The sequence below is a fragment of the Phyllobates terribilis genome, unplaced genomic scaffold, assembly GCF_046119375.1.
Source record: "Phyllobates terribilis strain yellow unplaced genomic scaffold, ASM4611937v1 Scaffold_3__8_contigs__length_932513732, whole genome shotgun sequence".
Lineage (NCBI taxonomy): Eukaryota > Metazoa > Chordata > Amphibia > Anura > Dendrobatidae > Phyllobates > Phyllobates terribilis.
The window spans coordinates 264,635,097-264,649,611 of record NW_027362763.1 but is presented as its reverse complement, the minus strand read 5'-3'; the positions used below and the strand labels follow the sequence as shown (position 1 = coordinate 264,649,611).

The window sequence follows — 14,515 nt, the reverse complement described above, 5'->3', positions numbered from 1 at the left end:
AAGCTTATATTTTTTTTACTCTATGAAATGGTTCATGGGTGCTCTTTGCACTGAACTCTTGCACATAATCCGTCTACCTACACAGTGGGTATACTAATTCTTCTCTTTATATACTGTGTACATTAGCCTTTATAGGATCTAGAGAATATTATTAGATGGGAGGAAATATCTAAGCTCAACATAAATGATAGCTGGTACTAAGCTGATCCATACTTATTAAAGTCAAACTAACCTAACAATTTCTGTGGGATTGACTAATGATATCATGGGGCACCTTGACAGTGCGCTGTTCAGGGAAAATAGGATCAGTCACAGTGGATTTCAACATTTCCCATCTTTTGTTTCCTGCAAGATAAGCAGCCGCAGACATGTCTAGCAGCTGTTTGTACTCCGGTCCCCTTAGAAATAATTGTACATGCTTGACTAAGCATTTGGCCGTCAGCTATCTAATGTGAATGGCCAGTTCTACTGTACTACTCCACTGCAACTGGAAGTTCAAGATCTGTTTGAAATAAATGTCTCATGTTCCTAGGCCTCCGCTGTGACGGTTGCACTGCTATCTGTTGGTCTTTTCTGAGAAAACAGTATGCCTAGAAGATATTTTCCAGGATGTTGGGAAATATTTTTGCATCATATTAAACTTTCTGATTCATCATAATTGCTTGAACTCCCCCCATAGGTGAAATAATTCAATTGTTTCATGGCCTGAGATGCTGAGCCATATGTGACCATCTTTACAGAAAACCTCTATATCTTAATGTGACCAGAACAGTTGTTTAGACATTAGTGCTCTGGGGGATTGGTATAAAATATATTAAATACAGTCAATCATAACGAAAAGCCAGAGATCTCACAATTACAGATTGTCCATGGTGAACTATTGTATGATGATGCTAGAAAGTAGTGGATTTGACACCAGTCTTTGCTGACCTATGTGAGAGCATAATAATATAATGGCGATAGGTATAATTCATAACAAATGTGTAAAATAGAGACTGGAGAGACAAAAAGCACAAAATAGGGTCTTATCTTGTAACAAACAAGTATAAAACGTTAAAGGATGCGCTCACCTGATAGGGTTGTGACCAGAGCCGGACTGGCCATCTGGCAATTCTGGCAAATGCCAGAAGGGCCTGTCCAGTTGTGGGCTGCATTGTCTGCTATTGTTAACAGTATTGGAATCCTCAAGATGCCGATACGGTTAACAGTTGTGATGGTGCACAAAGCCATCTCCTCAATCACTTATCCAGGCAGGTCTCTGGTTTTCTCTCTGTTCGTGGCCTGCCGGAGTCTAGTGCCAAGCAAGGGATGTCTGCTGTGCAATGACGTCACATCGCACCACTAGCGTTCACTGCGAGAATAGATAGAAGAGGAAACAGACGCTGAGAAGGACGAGGAGTCTGGATTAGGTGAGTATAAGGATTTATTTTTTTATTTTTGGGGTGCTTTGGGGGACCATCATACTATAGAAGGGGCTGTTGGGTGGACAATCTTGATTTCCTCCAGGCAGGGTAATATATCCCCATCTGAGGCGCGGGGACAGGGACTGCAGGGGCCTGTGTGTTTTCAAATGCTAGGGCTAAATTTCAGTCCCAGTCCGTTCCTGGTTGTGACAGTCACAACTCCTATAGAAAATATGTGAAGGCTGCTGCAGGACCACCATTAGGATCTGATGTAATTAAATGAAAAATGTAGTGATTCAGAATCCGCGCTGCCAAAGGTCCAAAGTACGATCCAAGACAAAAATGAGATATGAATGAGGTTTATTTCGTCAACGCATTTCAAGGTTATCAGAGCTCTTCATCAGGAAAAAACCACAATGCGTTGACGAAATAAACTACATTCATTCCTCATTTTTGTCTTAGATCGTACTTTGGACCTTTGGCAGCTCGGATTCTGAATCACCACATTCTTCATTTAATTGCACCATAACAAATGTTGTGAGGAAAGCCCATCAGATACTGTGAGCACGGTAGGGAGAGGAAAATTACTATGTTTTTCCCAAAACTTAGAGCAAGTGAGAATTGTAATTCTGGAAGGTAATGAGTGTAGATATCCCACATGGCACTAGAACAGCAAATATAACAAAAAAAAAAAAACATATGTGCCAGGATACAATATAATAATAAAGATTACTAAGAAATTGATAAGCTTTATTGACAAATCCTAAAAACAATGAAGTACAAGTAGTTCGAGCAATACAAACAAAGGCTAAAAATTGGTGGGTGAACTACAGTGGGAACCAAAAATTTAACACTATACATGAATACAAACATAGATCGGTGTCTATACAAAATGGCAATAAATGTATAACCCACAACAACTATCACAAATAATAGGTATAAAAATCAATATTGAAAAACCTCACCCACCAAGTACCCTATTGCTTCATCAAGGGTATTCCTGATGAAGCAATAAAAAAGCTCGCTCACCAAGTACCAGACGTATGTTTCACTATTGCTTAGTCACGGATACCCCTGACAAAGCAATAGTAAAACGCGCGTCGTGTACTTGGTGGGTGAGCTTTTTTTATCATTGATCATTCATACTGATTACTTATTATTAGTTGTTGTGGGTCATACATTTATTGGTATTTTTGTAAAAACAACTATGTACAGTATGTATTTATGTCTGTGTAACATTGCATACCTATTCATGCATACTGGTAAATTATACTATTATAACAAATATTTATGTGATCTATACTTTTTACCTTTGGGGTTCCCACTGTAGCTCCCTCACCAATATTTAGCCTTCATCTGTACCACTGTAACTAGTTTATAATATTTGTATTCAATAAAACTTATCAATTTCTTAGTAATCTTTATTATTATTATATACTGTCCTGGCACATACTGTATTTCTTTTTTTTTGGTTATATCTTCCCAAAATTAGGAAAAATCCTTTTGTTATACTTCCATCTCTTAGTACAAAGTGCTTCTTATGTCCCTCTTTATACACAAGTACAGTAAATCCTCATTTCCTTTCTATGACTTTTGCTTCTTTCGTTTTATGCAAATCAGTAGCAGATGGCCCATCCAACAAAACATTGTAGTTTTAAAAAATATAAAAATTGTTATTTCCTCTTTTACCAACAGGGGGATAAATATAAAGCTAACTATTAGATTTATCTGTGTTCTCCTTGAGTTTACTGTTACAACCAACAACAGTAAAAAAAAGTCCCACATAAAGAGGTGTCTCTCTTGCATGCTTAATATCATCACTCATTTCACAATTGTGCTGAGCCTTTACAGTCTGTATATAAACACAGATGTCATCCATATGGCAGAAAAGTCAAAATCTGAAAACTTTGGAATAGATTGTTTTTCCACATTGAAGGACACATTCAGAAACCTCAATCTTAGATTTGTTTTCTTTAGGCAAATAAACAGATTTATGGAGAATCTGGTGTTATTGTGTTTTCTGCCACATCGGAAAACACTTCAGAGTCCAGGACATGATGATTTAAATATATGTATTTTAGGATTGTTTTGTAAAATGTTACCTTTTTTCCATTTTTCATTGAAGTTAAACCTAAAGCGTTACACAATGAGACCTAACATTCTGTGCCAGACATACAACACAAGTCATTTATAAGGGTGGAGAAGTGATTACAATTACAAATTACATGGAGCGTTAAAGGGGGATTTTGTTTAAAGTCATTACATAATATCATGACCATTAGCACATTATTTGCTTCTTTTAGGCATACGTCACATTTAGCAGACACAAATGAAACTAATCAACTTTCGGCTGTGTGAAGTCCTGGTCAGTGCATGGGGATTACAATAATTCTGGAGAAACCCAAATGAGTGGATTGACTTTTCAAACAGAAATGTTGATTTAGATTTACAAGACTTAGTATAATATGTTCACATGATTTTAAAATCTTTCTAATACTTGACTATTTCTGAACCACATTAAATCCCAAGGGATGTAACCATTTTATTGTAACCATTTAATATTTTGAGTTTTTTCTATAATGTAAGTTATTGATAATATTGCTTTACTTGTTAATTACAACTTTATTTAAAATATAATCAGACCATGAATGATTATATATCTTTGAAATATGGAACACCACTCAGTCTATTTGTTTGGAAATGTTCTAAAGAATATTACCCCCTTCACGACTGATGACATATATTTACGCCATCGGCCATCTCCCTGCCTTTGATGCAAGCTCACACGCTGAGCCCGAATCTTTCCCTGCACTTGATGGTTGATTTAATCAGCCATCAAGTGCCTCTAACAGCCGCGGGTGGATCCGAGATCCACCCACGGCTGTTAACCAGTTAAATGCAGCTATCAATCACTGACAGTGGCATTTAACATGTGAAAACAGGAAGCGCATCATTGATCCCATCCATCGGCGCCCGTTGCATGATCGCGGGGCGCCTATGGGTTGTCATGACAGCCGAGATCTGCTGAAGACCTACATGCCTGTCATCATGGTGAATGCCCATGGATGTCATTCATAGGAGATTGCGATTTTTGCTATACCTAGCAGTGCTGAAGCCATGCTATGTGTAGCACGGGCGATCGGACGATTGCAGCTTTAAATCTCCTAAGAGGACTATTAAATACAGTAAAAAGTAATAAAAAAAGTTTTAAAAAATATTAAAAAAATAAAGAAAAACGCAAAAGTTCAAATCACCCCTATTTTGCCCTATTAAAAATAAAACAATTAAAAAGAAATAAAAAATACATATATTTGGTATCGCTGAGTTCATAAATGTCCAGTCTATGAAAATATAAAATAATTTAATCTGATCGGTAACCGACATAACGAGAAAAAAAAATCAAAATGCCAAAATTTGTTTTTTTGGTTGCCGCAACACTGCAATAAAAGGCAATCAAAACATCGTATCTACCCCAAAATGGTATCAGTAAAAACATCAGCACAGGGCGCAAAAAATATGCCCCCATTCAGTCCCAGATCACATTTATCCTGCGCTCTACCCTGAGCCCCTACATCAGGGTTTCCATTTAATCTCTAAATAACGTGATTCAGATGAAACTCCTGAGGGATCCATTCATTGTAATGAGGCAGTTAAGTAACTATGGACTCTGGCCTCTGTTAAGCGGTGTCCTTCTTTTCAGACATACACAATACTGTGGCCAAACGCGCTTTTGCGCACGTCTAAAAAGACACTTAAAAAGATGGACACCGCAGGCTCATAGGCTAGAGAGAGACCAAAATGCCTCCATCTGCCTCATTATAGAGAATCTTCCATCTGGGGTTCTGTCTGAATCACGTATTTCAGAGTTTTACATGTAAACCCCAATGTAAGTGCTCAGCACGGAGCGCAGGATAAATGTGCGCCGAGCCTTGCTTTGGGAGACAGAATGAACATATTAACAGCAGGTCAAGAATTGGTTTTATTTATTCTTTTTTTTCGCCACTCACTTTGCTGTATAAGTAACTAGACGTCTTTATTCTTCAGGTTAGTGCGATTACAGCAATGCCAGATTTATATAGTTTTTTTATGCTTGGCTGCTATTACACACTAAAAACATTTTTTTTACAAATTTTACAAGTCTTTGCAATGCCATATTTTGAGAGCTATAAGTTTTCTACGTATATTTCTGCCAACAGAGTCATGTCAGGACTTGTTTTTCGCAGGACGAGTTGATGTTTTTCTTGGTACCATATTTGGACACATAAACATTTTGTGATCTCTTTCTATTCTGATTTTTGTGAGGCAGAATGGGCAAAAAACAGCAATTCAGGAATTTTTTATGCCCTTCTCCTTGCGATAAAAGTGATGACAGCTTTATTCTTTGGGTCAGTACAGCAATACCACATTTATATGATTTTTTTATGTTTTGCCACTTTTACACAATAAAAACATTTTTTTAAATAATTGTTTTTGCATCAATATATTCTGAGAGCTATAGCTTTTTTATTTCTCCGATGATGGATCTGTATGGCAGCTTGTTGTTTGCGGGACAAGATGACATTTTCAGCTATACTATTTTTATTTACATTCGACTTTTTGATCACCTTTTACTCTACTTTTTGTTCGGTGGCATGATGAAAATTAATAGTTTTTTGCCACATTTTTGTTTAATCTGGTCACTGAAGGGGTTAACCAGTCTTACAATTTTATAGGTTTGGCTGTTCTGGACGTGGCAATGCCAAATATGTGTACTTTTTTATTGTTTATTTTTGCATAAATTTATATTTATTGGAATAATATTTTTTAACATTTTTTGTTTTTTTATTTGATTTTTTTTCTATACATATTTACAATTTTTTGTAACTTTTTATTTAACTTTTTTTCATAGTCCCTCTACGAGACTTCAACTGCTATTAATCTGATCACTGATATAATGCTTTACAATACACAGGCATTGCAATGGATTACACCTGTCAGTGTTACACTGACAGCAGGTCTTTTAGACCATGGTCCTGGCATAGTCTATCAGGCCTCCATAGCTGGTAGACCCGGAGCTCGTCATTTTACCTCCGTTTGCCATGATTAACATTGTCAGCCCGCGATTACATCGTGGAGGTGCTGATCGGGGGGAGGAGGAGGAAGCCCACCTCCCTCTCCTAGACTTCTAAATGCTGTGATCAATATTGATCGTGGCATATATTGATCGTGGCATATAGGAGATTAAACAGCTGAGCTCTCAGTGGCATTCGTGCAGGCACTGCTCCTGTACCGGCATAATCTCCAGGACATACCAGTACGTCCATTTGCGTGAACACACTGCAAAATAGGACGTACCAATACGTCCAATGTCGGGAATGGGTTAAGCATGAAAATGAAATCAGATACTTTTTTTGTTTTTTTCCTTTTTAATTAAAAGAACTCTGCTACTTTAGCCACAAAGCTAAACTGCGATACTTCAACTGTAAAAACCTTGAAGTTTACAGACATGACTTTGTAATTGTTTGTGTTACTTTTTTTCTGTAGTTTTTCAGAGTAAACATTCTTTGAAAGGCTAGCCAGGACTATAGGGAGAGATTTGAGTAGTTAAATGTGGTTTCCTGCCGGCTTCTTTTCTCTGCGCTTCAGTTAATTGAGAGGTGTCTCCCCTGTGTGTACATAGAGAGAGACCTGTCAATTAACTGTAACGGGGAATGGATAAACCATTTAGAAATAGCAGTGGACTAGCACGATCTGTCCCTATAATCAGAGTTTGTTTACTCTGGAACGCCAAAACATTTCAGAGTGAAATATACCTGGCTGCAATCGCACAGCCAGGCTCTGATTCATGCTGCCCCCGGTTTGGGAAACTTGAATCTAATGAAAGTTTTTTTTAAGGTGCATTAGTCATACCAATTTATTTAAAATCATACATAAAATGGCCTATCAAACAGTTATGTTTTAATGATCTGTATTTAGTGGGTAACACTCTCTGTTCTTATAGCATCACATTGATCCCTTTTATGTTTACAGTACATTTATGTTGATATAGAAGTTAATAATGCTGTTACCTCTACACCCAATAAAAGGTTGTATTTTTCATATCAACATTTAATTGGTGAAATATAAAAAAAATCTTAACTTAAGCTAGCAAACTGCATGGCTAAGGATGTAAAAGATTAAAAAATATCAGTTTACACATCAGTAGTATAAAAACATAAGCAAGTTATCTGTCATTCTTCAATGAAATAATACAATAAGATATTATAAACTAAATTTACATTCATAGATAAGCACTCATTTATCTGACAATCCCATAGATACTAATCACTTTTAGATGCACCCTAAGTGGATGTAGGAGAATCTCAGCAAATGACCACGCTGTTACTGAAAACAAATCTCTATTAGTGATGAGCGAGCATGCTCGTTACACGAGATTTACCAGCACGCTTGGGTGCTTTCCGAGTATCTTCAGCACGCTCGGGTGTTATGTTTGAGTCACTCCGTGAGCATGATTTGCAACTGTTTGACAGCTTTAATATATGTGAGAAATGCCTGTTTCTTTCACAGACGTCTTTCAGGGAGCATCTTCACACAGTGTCATTACCTCTTCAAGTTTACTCATTCCTGCCTCTGTCTTCACCAGCATCCAGCACATTACTACAGTCCAGTTAGTGAGAGTCCTATTCTCAACCCACGGTTCCGCATCGTCTTCCCTCTAAGGAAACTAGTTTGCCTATATGGCCAGTACCTAGTTTCTTCTTGCTGATGCCTTGGAACTTCCACCTGGGGCACACTCTTCGTCTTATGTTCCCTGTTCCAACACCAACTCTAATAATCCATACCACAATAAACATTATACATCATAACAGTAATCGTGTCTTCAAGGGGGAGAGCATGGGCAATATGTTCATCTCCTTACATGTACATTGTGGATGGTTCACTATCTTCTGTAACATAAGATATATTTTGTATCTTTTAAGTTTTGACAGTAGAGTTCCTGATAAATGGAGCCGAGCCGTCTTTCGACCAGCTGCATTTTGATAATAACTCTTATGTCCAGCTGGGAATTGCGGCCAATATTCATGTTTGTTTTGCCTTTTTTTTAAATGCAAATCAACAATATGCACAATAAAATGTTAGGAATGTTAATATTTCTTTGTAATGTGGAAAATTTTTCTGCTTTCTGGAAAAAAATTGACAAAACATTCCAGTTTTGCGAACAGTATGAGACATATGAGTTTTCCATACATGTTTTGTACTTTACATATGTGCATAGCATACAATATATAATAATTCAGAACTGCTTTTATCAGTATTTAGTAATGTATATCTAGTCATAGTGCATTGTTTTATTCCACAGGTAATAGCATGCTCCTCCGTGTGCTCCCATCAATTTATGAGATGAAACCGCAGCCAATACATCAATTCCTGAGAGACCTAGTTTCACAGATGCCTCATTTAGAGGAAGGAGAACAGCATCATATGCTAAGATTGTTACAAGCAATAGCAAAGGCTAAACAACCAAAGGTAATAACTACATTAAACATTTCTTCCTGTGCATATATTATGCTTTCATAAAAAAAATATGGGTCCTGTACAAGTCTGTCTCCATCCTCCTCTAATTCTAGCATAAAATAAAAAACCTAACATAACATATATGTACAGTGGGTACGGAAATTATTCAGACCCCTTTAAATTTTTCACTCTTTGTTTCATTGCAGCCATTTGGTAATTTCTAAAAAGTTCATTTTTTCTCATTAAAGTACACTCTGCACCCCATCTTGACTGAAAAAAACAGAAATGTAGAAATTTTTGCCAATTTATTAAAAAAGAAAAACTGAAATATCACATGGTCATAAGTATTGAGACACTCAGTATTGGGTAGAAGCACCCTTTTGATCTATTACAGCCCTGAGTCTTCTTGGGAATGATGCAACAAGTTTTTCACACCTGGATTTGGGGATCCTCTGCCATTCTTCCTTGCAGATCCTCTCCAGTTCCTTCAGGTTGGATGGTGAACGTTGATGGACAGCCATTTTCAGGTCTCTCCAGAGATGCTCAATTGGGATTAGGTCAGGTCTCTGGCTGGGCCAGTCAAGAATGGTCACAGAGTTATTCTGAAGCCACTCCTTTGTTATTTTAGCTGTGTGCTTAGGGTCATTGTCTTGTTGGAAGGTGTACCTTCGGCCAAGTCTGCGGTCCAGAGCACGCTGGAAGAGGTTTTCATCCAGGATATCTCTGTACTTGGCCGCATTCATGTTTCCTTCAATTGCAACCAGTCATTCTGTCCCTGCAGCTGAAAAACACCCCCATAGCATGATGCTGCCACCACCATGTTTCACTGTTGGGATTGTATTGGGCAGGTGATGAGCAGTGCCTGGTTTTCGCCACACATACCGCTCAGAATTATCACCAAAAAGTTCTATCTTCATCTCATCAGACCAGAGAATCTTATTTCTCATAGTCTGGGAGTCCTTCTTGTGTTTTTGAGCAAACTCTATGCAGGGTTTCATATGTCTTGGACTGAGGAGAGGCTTCCGTCAGGCCACTCTGCCATAAAGGCCCGACCGGTGGAGGGCTGCAGTGATAGTTGACTTTGTGGAACTTTCTCCCATCTCCCTACTGCATCTCTGGAGCTCAGCCACAGTGATATTGGGGTTCTTCTTTACCTCTCTCACCAAGGCTCTTCTCCCACGATTGCTCAGTTTGGCTGGACGGTCAGGTCTAGGAAGACTTCTGGTGGTCCCAAACTTCTTCCATTTAAGGATTATGGAGGCCACTGTGCTCTTAGGAACCTTGAGTAATGCAGAAATTGTTTTATAACCTTGGCCAGATCTGTGCCTTGCCGCAATTCTGTCTCTGAGCTCCTTGGGCAGTTCCTTTGAGCTCATGATTCTCATTTGGTCTGACATGCACTGAGAGCTGTGAGGTCTTAAATAGACAGGTGTGTGCCTTTCCAAATCAAGTCCTATCAGTTTAATTAAACACAGCTGGACTCCAATGAAGGAGTAGAACCATCTCAAGGAGGATCACAAGGAATGGACAGCATGTGACTTAAATATGAGTGTCTGAGCAAAGGGTCTCAATACTCATGATCATGTGATATTTCAGTTTTTCTTTTTTAATAAAGTTGCAAAAATTTCTACATTTCTGTTTTTTTTTTCAGTCAAGATAGAGTGCGGAGTGTACTTTAATGAGAAAAAAATTAACTTTTTAGAATTTACCAAATGGCTGCAATGAAACAGAGTGAAAAATTTAAAGGGGTCTGAATACTTTCCGTACCCACTGTGTATATATATATATATATATATATATATATATATATATATATATATATATAAATACAGTACAGACCAAAAGTTTGGACATATCTACTCATTTAAAGATTTTTCTGTATTTTCTTGACTATGAAAATTGTACATTCACACTGAAGGCATCAAAACTATGAATTAACACATGTGGAATTATACACTTAGCAAAAAAGTGTGAAACAACTGAAAACATGTCTTATATTCTACGTTCTTCAAAGTAGCCACCTTTTGTTTTGATGACTGCTTTGCACACTCTTGGCATTCTCTTGATGAGCTTTAAGAGGTAGTCACCGGAAATGGTTTTCACTTCACAGGTGTGCCCTGTCCGGTTTAGCAAGTGGGATTTCTTGCCTTATAAATGGGGTTGGGACCATCAGTTGTGTTGTGCAGAAGTCTGGTGGATACACAGCTGATAGTCCTACTGAATAGACTGTTAGAATTTTTATTATGGCAAGAGAAAAGCAGCTAAGTAAAGAAAAATGAGTGACCATCATTACTTTAAGAAATTAAGGTCAGTCAGTCTGAAAAATTGGGAAAACTTTGAAAGTGTCCCCAAGTGCAGTTGCAAAAACCATTAAGCGCTACAAAGAAACTGACTCACATGAGGACCCCCCCAGGAAAGGAAGACCAAGAGTCACCTCTGCTTCTGAGGATAAGTTTATCCGAGTCACCAGCCTCAGGAATCGCAGGTTAACAGCAGCTCAGATTAGAGACCAGGTCAATGCCACACAGAGTTCTAGCAGCAGACACATCTCTTCAACAACTGTTAAGAGGAGACTTTGTGGAGCAGGCCTTTATGGTAAAATAGCTGCTAGGAGACCACTGCTAAGGACAGGCAACAAGCAGAAGAGACTTGTTTGGGCTAAAGAACACAAGGAATGGACATCAGACCAGTGGAAATCAGTGCTTTGGTCTGAGGAGTCCAAATTTGAGATCTTTGGTTCCAATCACCGTATCTTTGTGCGACGCAGAAAAGGTGAACGGATGGACTCTACATGACTGGTTACCACCGTGAAGCATGGAGGAGGAGGTGTGATGGTGTGGGGGTGCTTTGCTTGTGACACTGTTGGAGATTTATTCAAAGTTGAAGGCATACTGAACAAGCATGGCTACCACAGCATCTTGCAGAGGCATGCTATTCCATCCGGTTTGCGTTTAGTTGGACCATCATTTATTTTTCAACAGGACAATGACCCCAAACACACCTCCAGGCTGTGTAAGGGCTATTTGACCAAGAAGGAGAGTGATGGGGTGCTACGCCAGATGACCTGGCCTCCACAGTCACCAGACCTGAACCCAATCGAGATGATTTTGGATGAGCTGGACCGCAGAGTGAAGGCAAAAGGGTCAACAAGTGCTAAGCATCTCTGGGAACTCCTTCATGATTGTTGGAGACCATTTCTGATGACTACCTCTTGAAGCTCATCAAGAGAATGCCAAGAGTGTGCAAAGCAGTCATTAAAGCAAAAGATGGCTACTTTGAAGAATGTAGAATATAAGACATATTTTCAGTTGTTTCACACTTTTTTGTTAAGTATATAATTCCATATGTGTTAATTCATAGTTTTGATGCCTTCAGTGTGAATGTACAATTTTCATAGTCATGAAAATACAGAAAAATCTTTAAATGAGAAGGTGTGTCCAAACTTTTGGTCTGTACTGTATATATACTGCTCAAAAAAATAAAGGGAACATTCAAATAACACATCCTAGATCTGAATGAATGAAATATTCTCACTGAACACTTTGTTCTGTATAAAGTTGAATGTGCTGACAACAAAATCACACAAAAATCATCAATGGAAATCTAATTTATTAACCAATGGAGGCCTGGATTTGGAGTCACCCCCAAAATTAAAGTGGAAAAACACACTACAGGCTGATTCAACTTTGATGTAATGTCCTTGAAACCAGTCAAAATGAGGCTCAGTATTGAGTGAGGCCTCCATGTGCCTGTATGACTTCCCTACAATGCCTGGACATGCTCCTGATGAGGTTGCGGATGGTCTCCTGTGGGATCTCCTCCCAGACCTAGACTAAAGCATCCGCCAACTCCTGGACAGTCTGGTGTGGTGCAACGTGACGTTGGTGGACAGAGCGAGACATGATGTCCCAGATGTGCTCAATCGGATTCAGGTCTGGTGAACTGGCGGGCCAGTCCATAGCTTCAATGCCTTCATCTTGCAGGAACTGCTGACACACTCCAGCCACATGAGGTCTGGCATTGTCCTGCATTAGGAGGAACCCAGGGCCAACCGCATCAGCATATGGTCTCACAAGGGGTCTGAGGATCTCATCTCGGTACCTAATGGCAGTCAGGCTACCTCTGACGAGCACATGGAGGGCTGTGCGACCCTCCAAAGAAATGCCACAGAACACCATTACTGACCCACTGCCAAACCGGTCATGCTGAAGGATGTTGCAGGCAGCAGATCGCTGTTCACGGCATCTCCAGACTCTGTCACGTCTGTCACATGTGCTCAGTGTGAACCTGCTTTCATCTGTGAAGAGCACAGGGTGCCAGTGGCTACTTTACCAATCCTGGTGTTCTGTTGCAAATGGCAAGCGTCCTGCACGGTGTTGGGCTGTGAGCACAACCCCCATCTGTGGACGTCGGGCCCTCATACCACCCTCACGGAGTCGGTTTCTAACTGTTTGTGCAGACACATGCACATTTGTGGCCTGCTGGAGATATTTTTTCAGGGCTCTGGCAGTGCTCCTCCTGTTCCTCTTTGCACAAAGGTGGAGATAGCGGTCCTGCTGCTGAGTTGTTGCCCTCTCACGGCCCCCTCCACATCTCCTGGTGTACTGGCCTGTCTCCTGGTAGCGCCTCCAGCCTCTGGACACTACGCTGACAGACACAGCAAACCTTCTTGCCATAGCTTGCATTGATGTGCCATCCTGGATGAGCTGCACTACCTGAGCAACTTCTGTGGGTTGTAGAGTCCGTCTCATGCTACCACGAGTGTGAAAGCACAACCAACATTCAAAAGTGACCAAAGCATCAGCCAGAAAGCAATGGTACTGAGATGTGTTCTGTGGTCCCCACCTGCAGAACCACTCCTTTATTGAGGGTGTCTTGATAATTGGCAATAATTTCCATCTATGGTCTATTCCATTTGCACAACAACATGTGAAATTGATTGTCAATCAGTGTTGCTTCCTAAGTGAACAGTTTGATTTCACAGATGTTTAATTTACTTGGAGTTATATGCAGTTGTTTAAGTGTTCACTTTATTTTTTGAGCAGCGTATATACATGTATATAGTGTATATATATATATATATATATATATATGTATATACACTGCAGATTTTGCACGTTTTCCCATCTACAAAGATTGGAGAGGTTTGTCATGTTGTATCGTAGGTACACTTCAACTGTGAGAGATAGAATCTAACAATAAAAACCAGAAAATCACACTGTATGATTTTTAAATGATTAAATTGCATTTCATTGCATGAAATAAGTATTTGGTCACCTACCAACCAGCAAGAATTCTGGCTTTCACAGGCCTGTTAGGTTTTCTTGTCAATCTTCCTCAGTCTGGGGCTCCATGCAAGATCTCGCCTCATGGGGTAAGCATGATTCTGAGAAAGGTCAGGAATCAGACCAGATCTACAGGTGAGGACATGGTCAATGATCTGAAGAGAGCTGAGACTACAGTCTCAAACATTATCATTAGTAACACACTATGACGTCATGGATTAAAATCCTGCATGGCACATACGGTCCCCCTGCTCACTCCAGCACATGTCCAGGCCCATTTGACGTTCGCCAATGACCATCTGGATGAACCAGAAGAGGCATGGGAGAAGGTCA

General features: G+C 39.4%; 1 protein-coding gene across 4 annotated transcripts in view; it reads left to right on the top strand.

Annotated features, from left to right (window-relative positions):
• Positions 1-14,515, top strand: part of VEPH1 (ventricular zone expressed PH domain containing 1) — a 688,962-nt gene that overhangs the window by 105,197 nt on the left and 569,250 nt on the right. For all 4 annotated transcript variants that reach the window (XM_073674780.1, XM_073674781.1, XM_073674782.1 and 1 more), the window contains exon 5: positions 8,743-8,909. In XM_073674780.1, the coding sequence (XP_073530881.1) occupies positions 8,743-8,909 (167 nt within the window). The remainder of the gene's footprint in view (positions 1-8,742; positions 8,910-14,515) is intronic.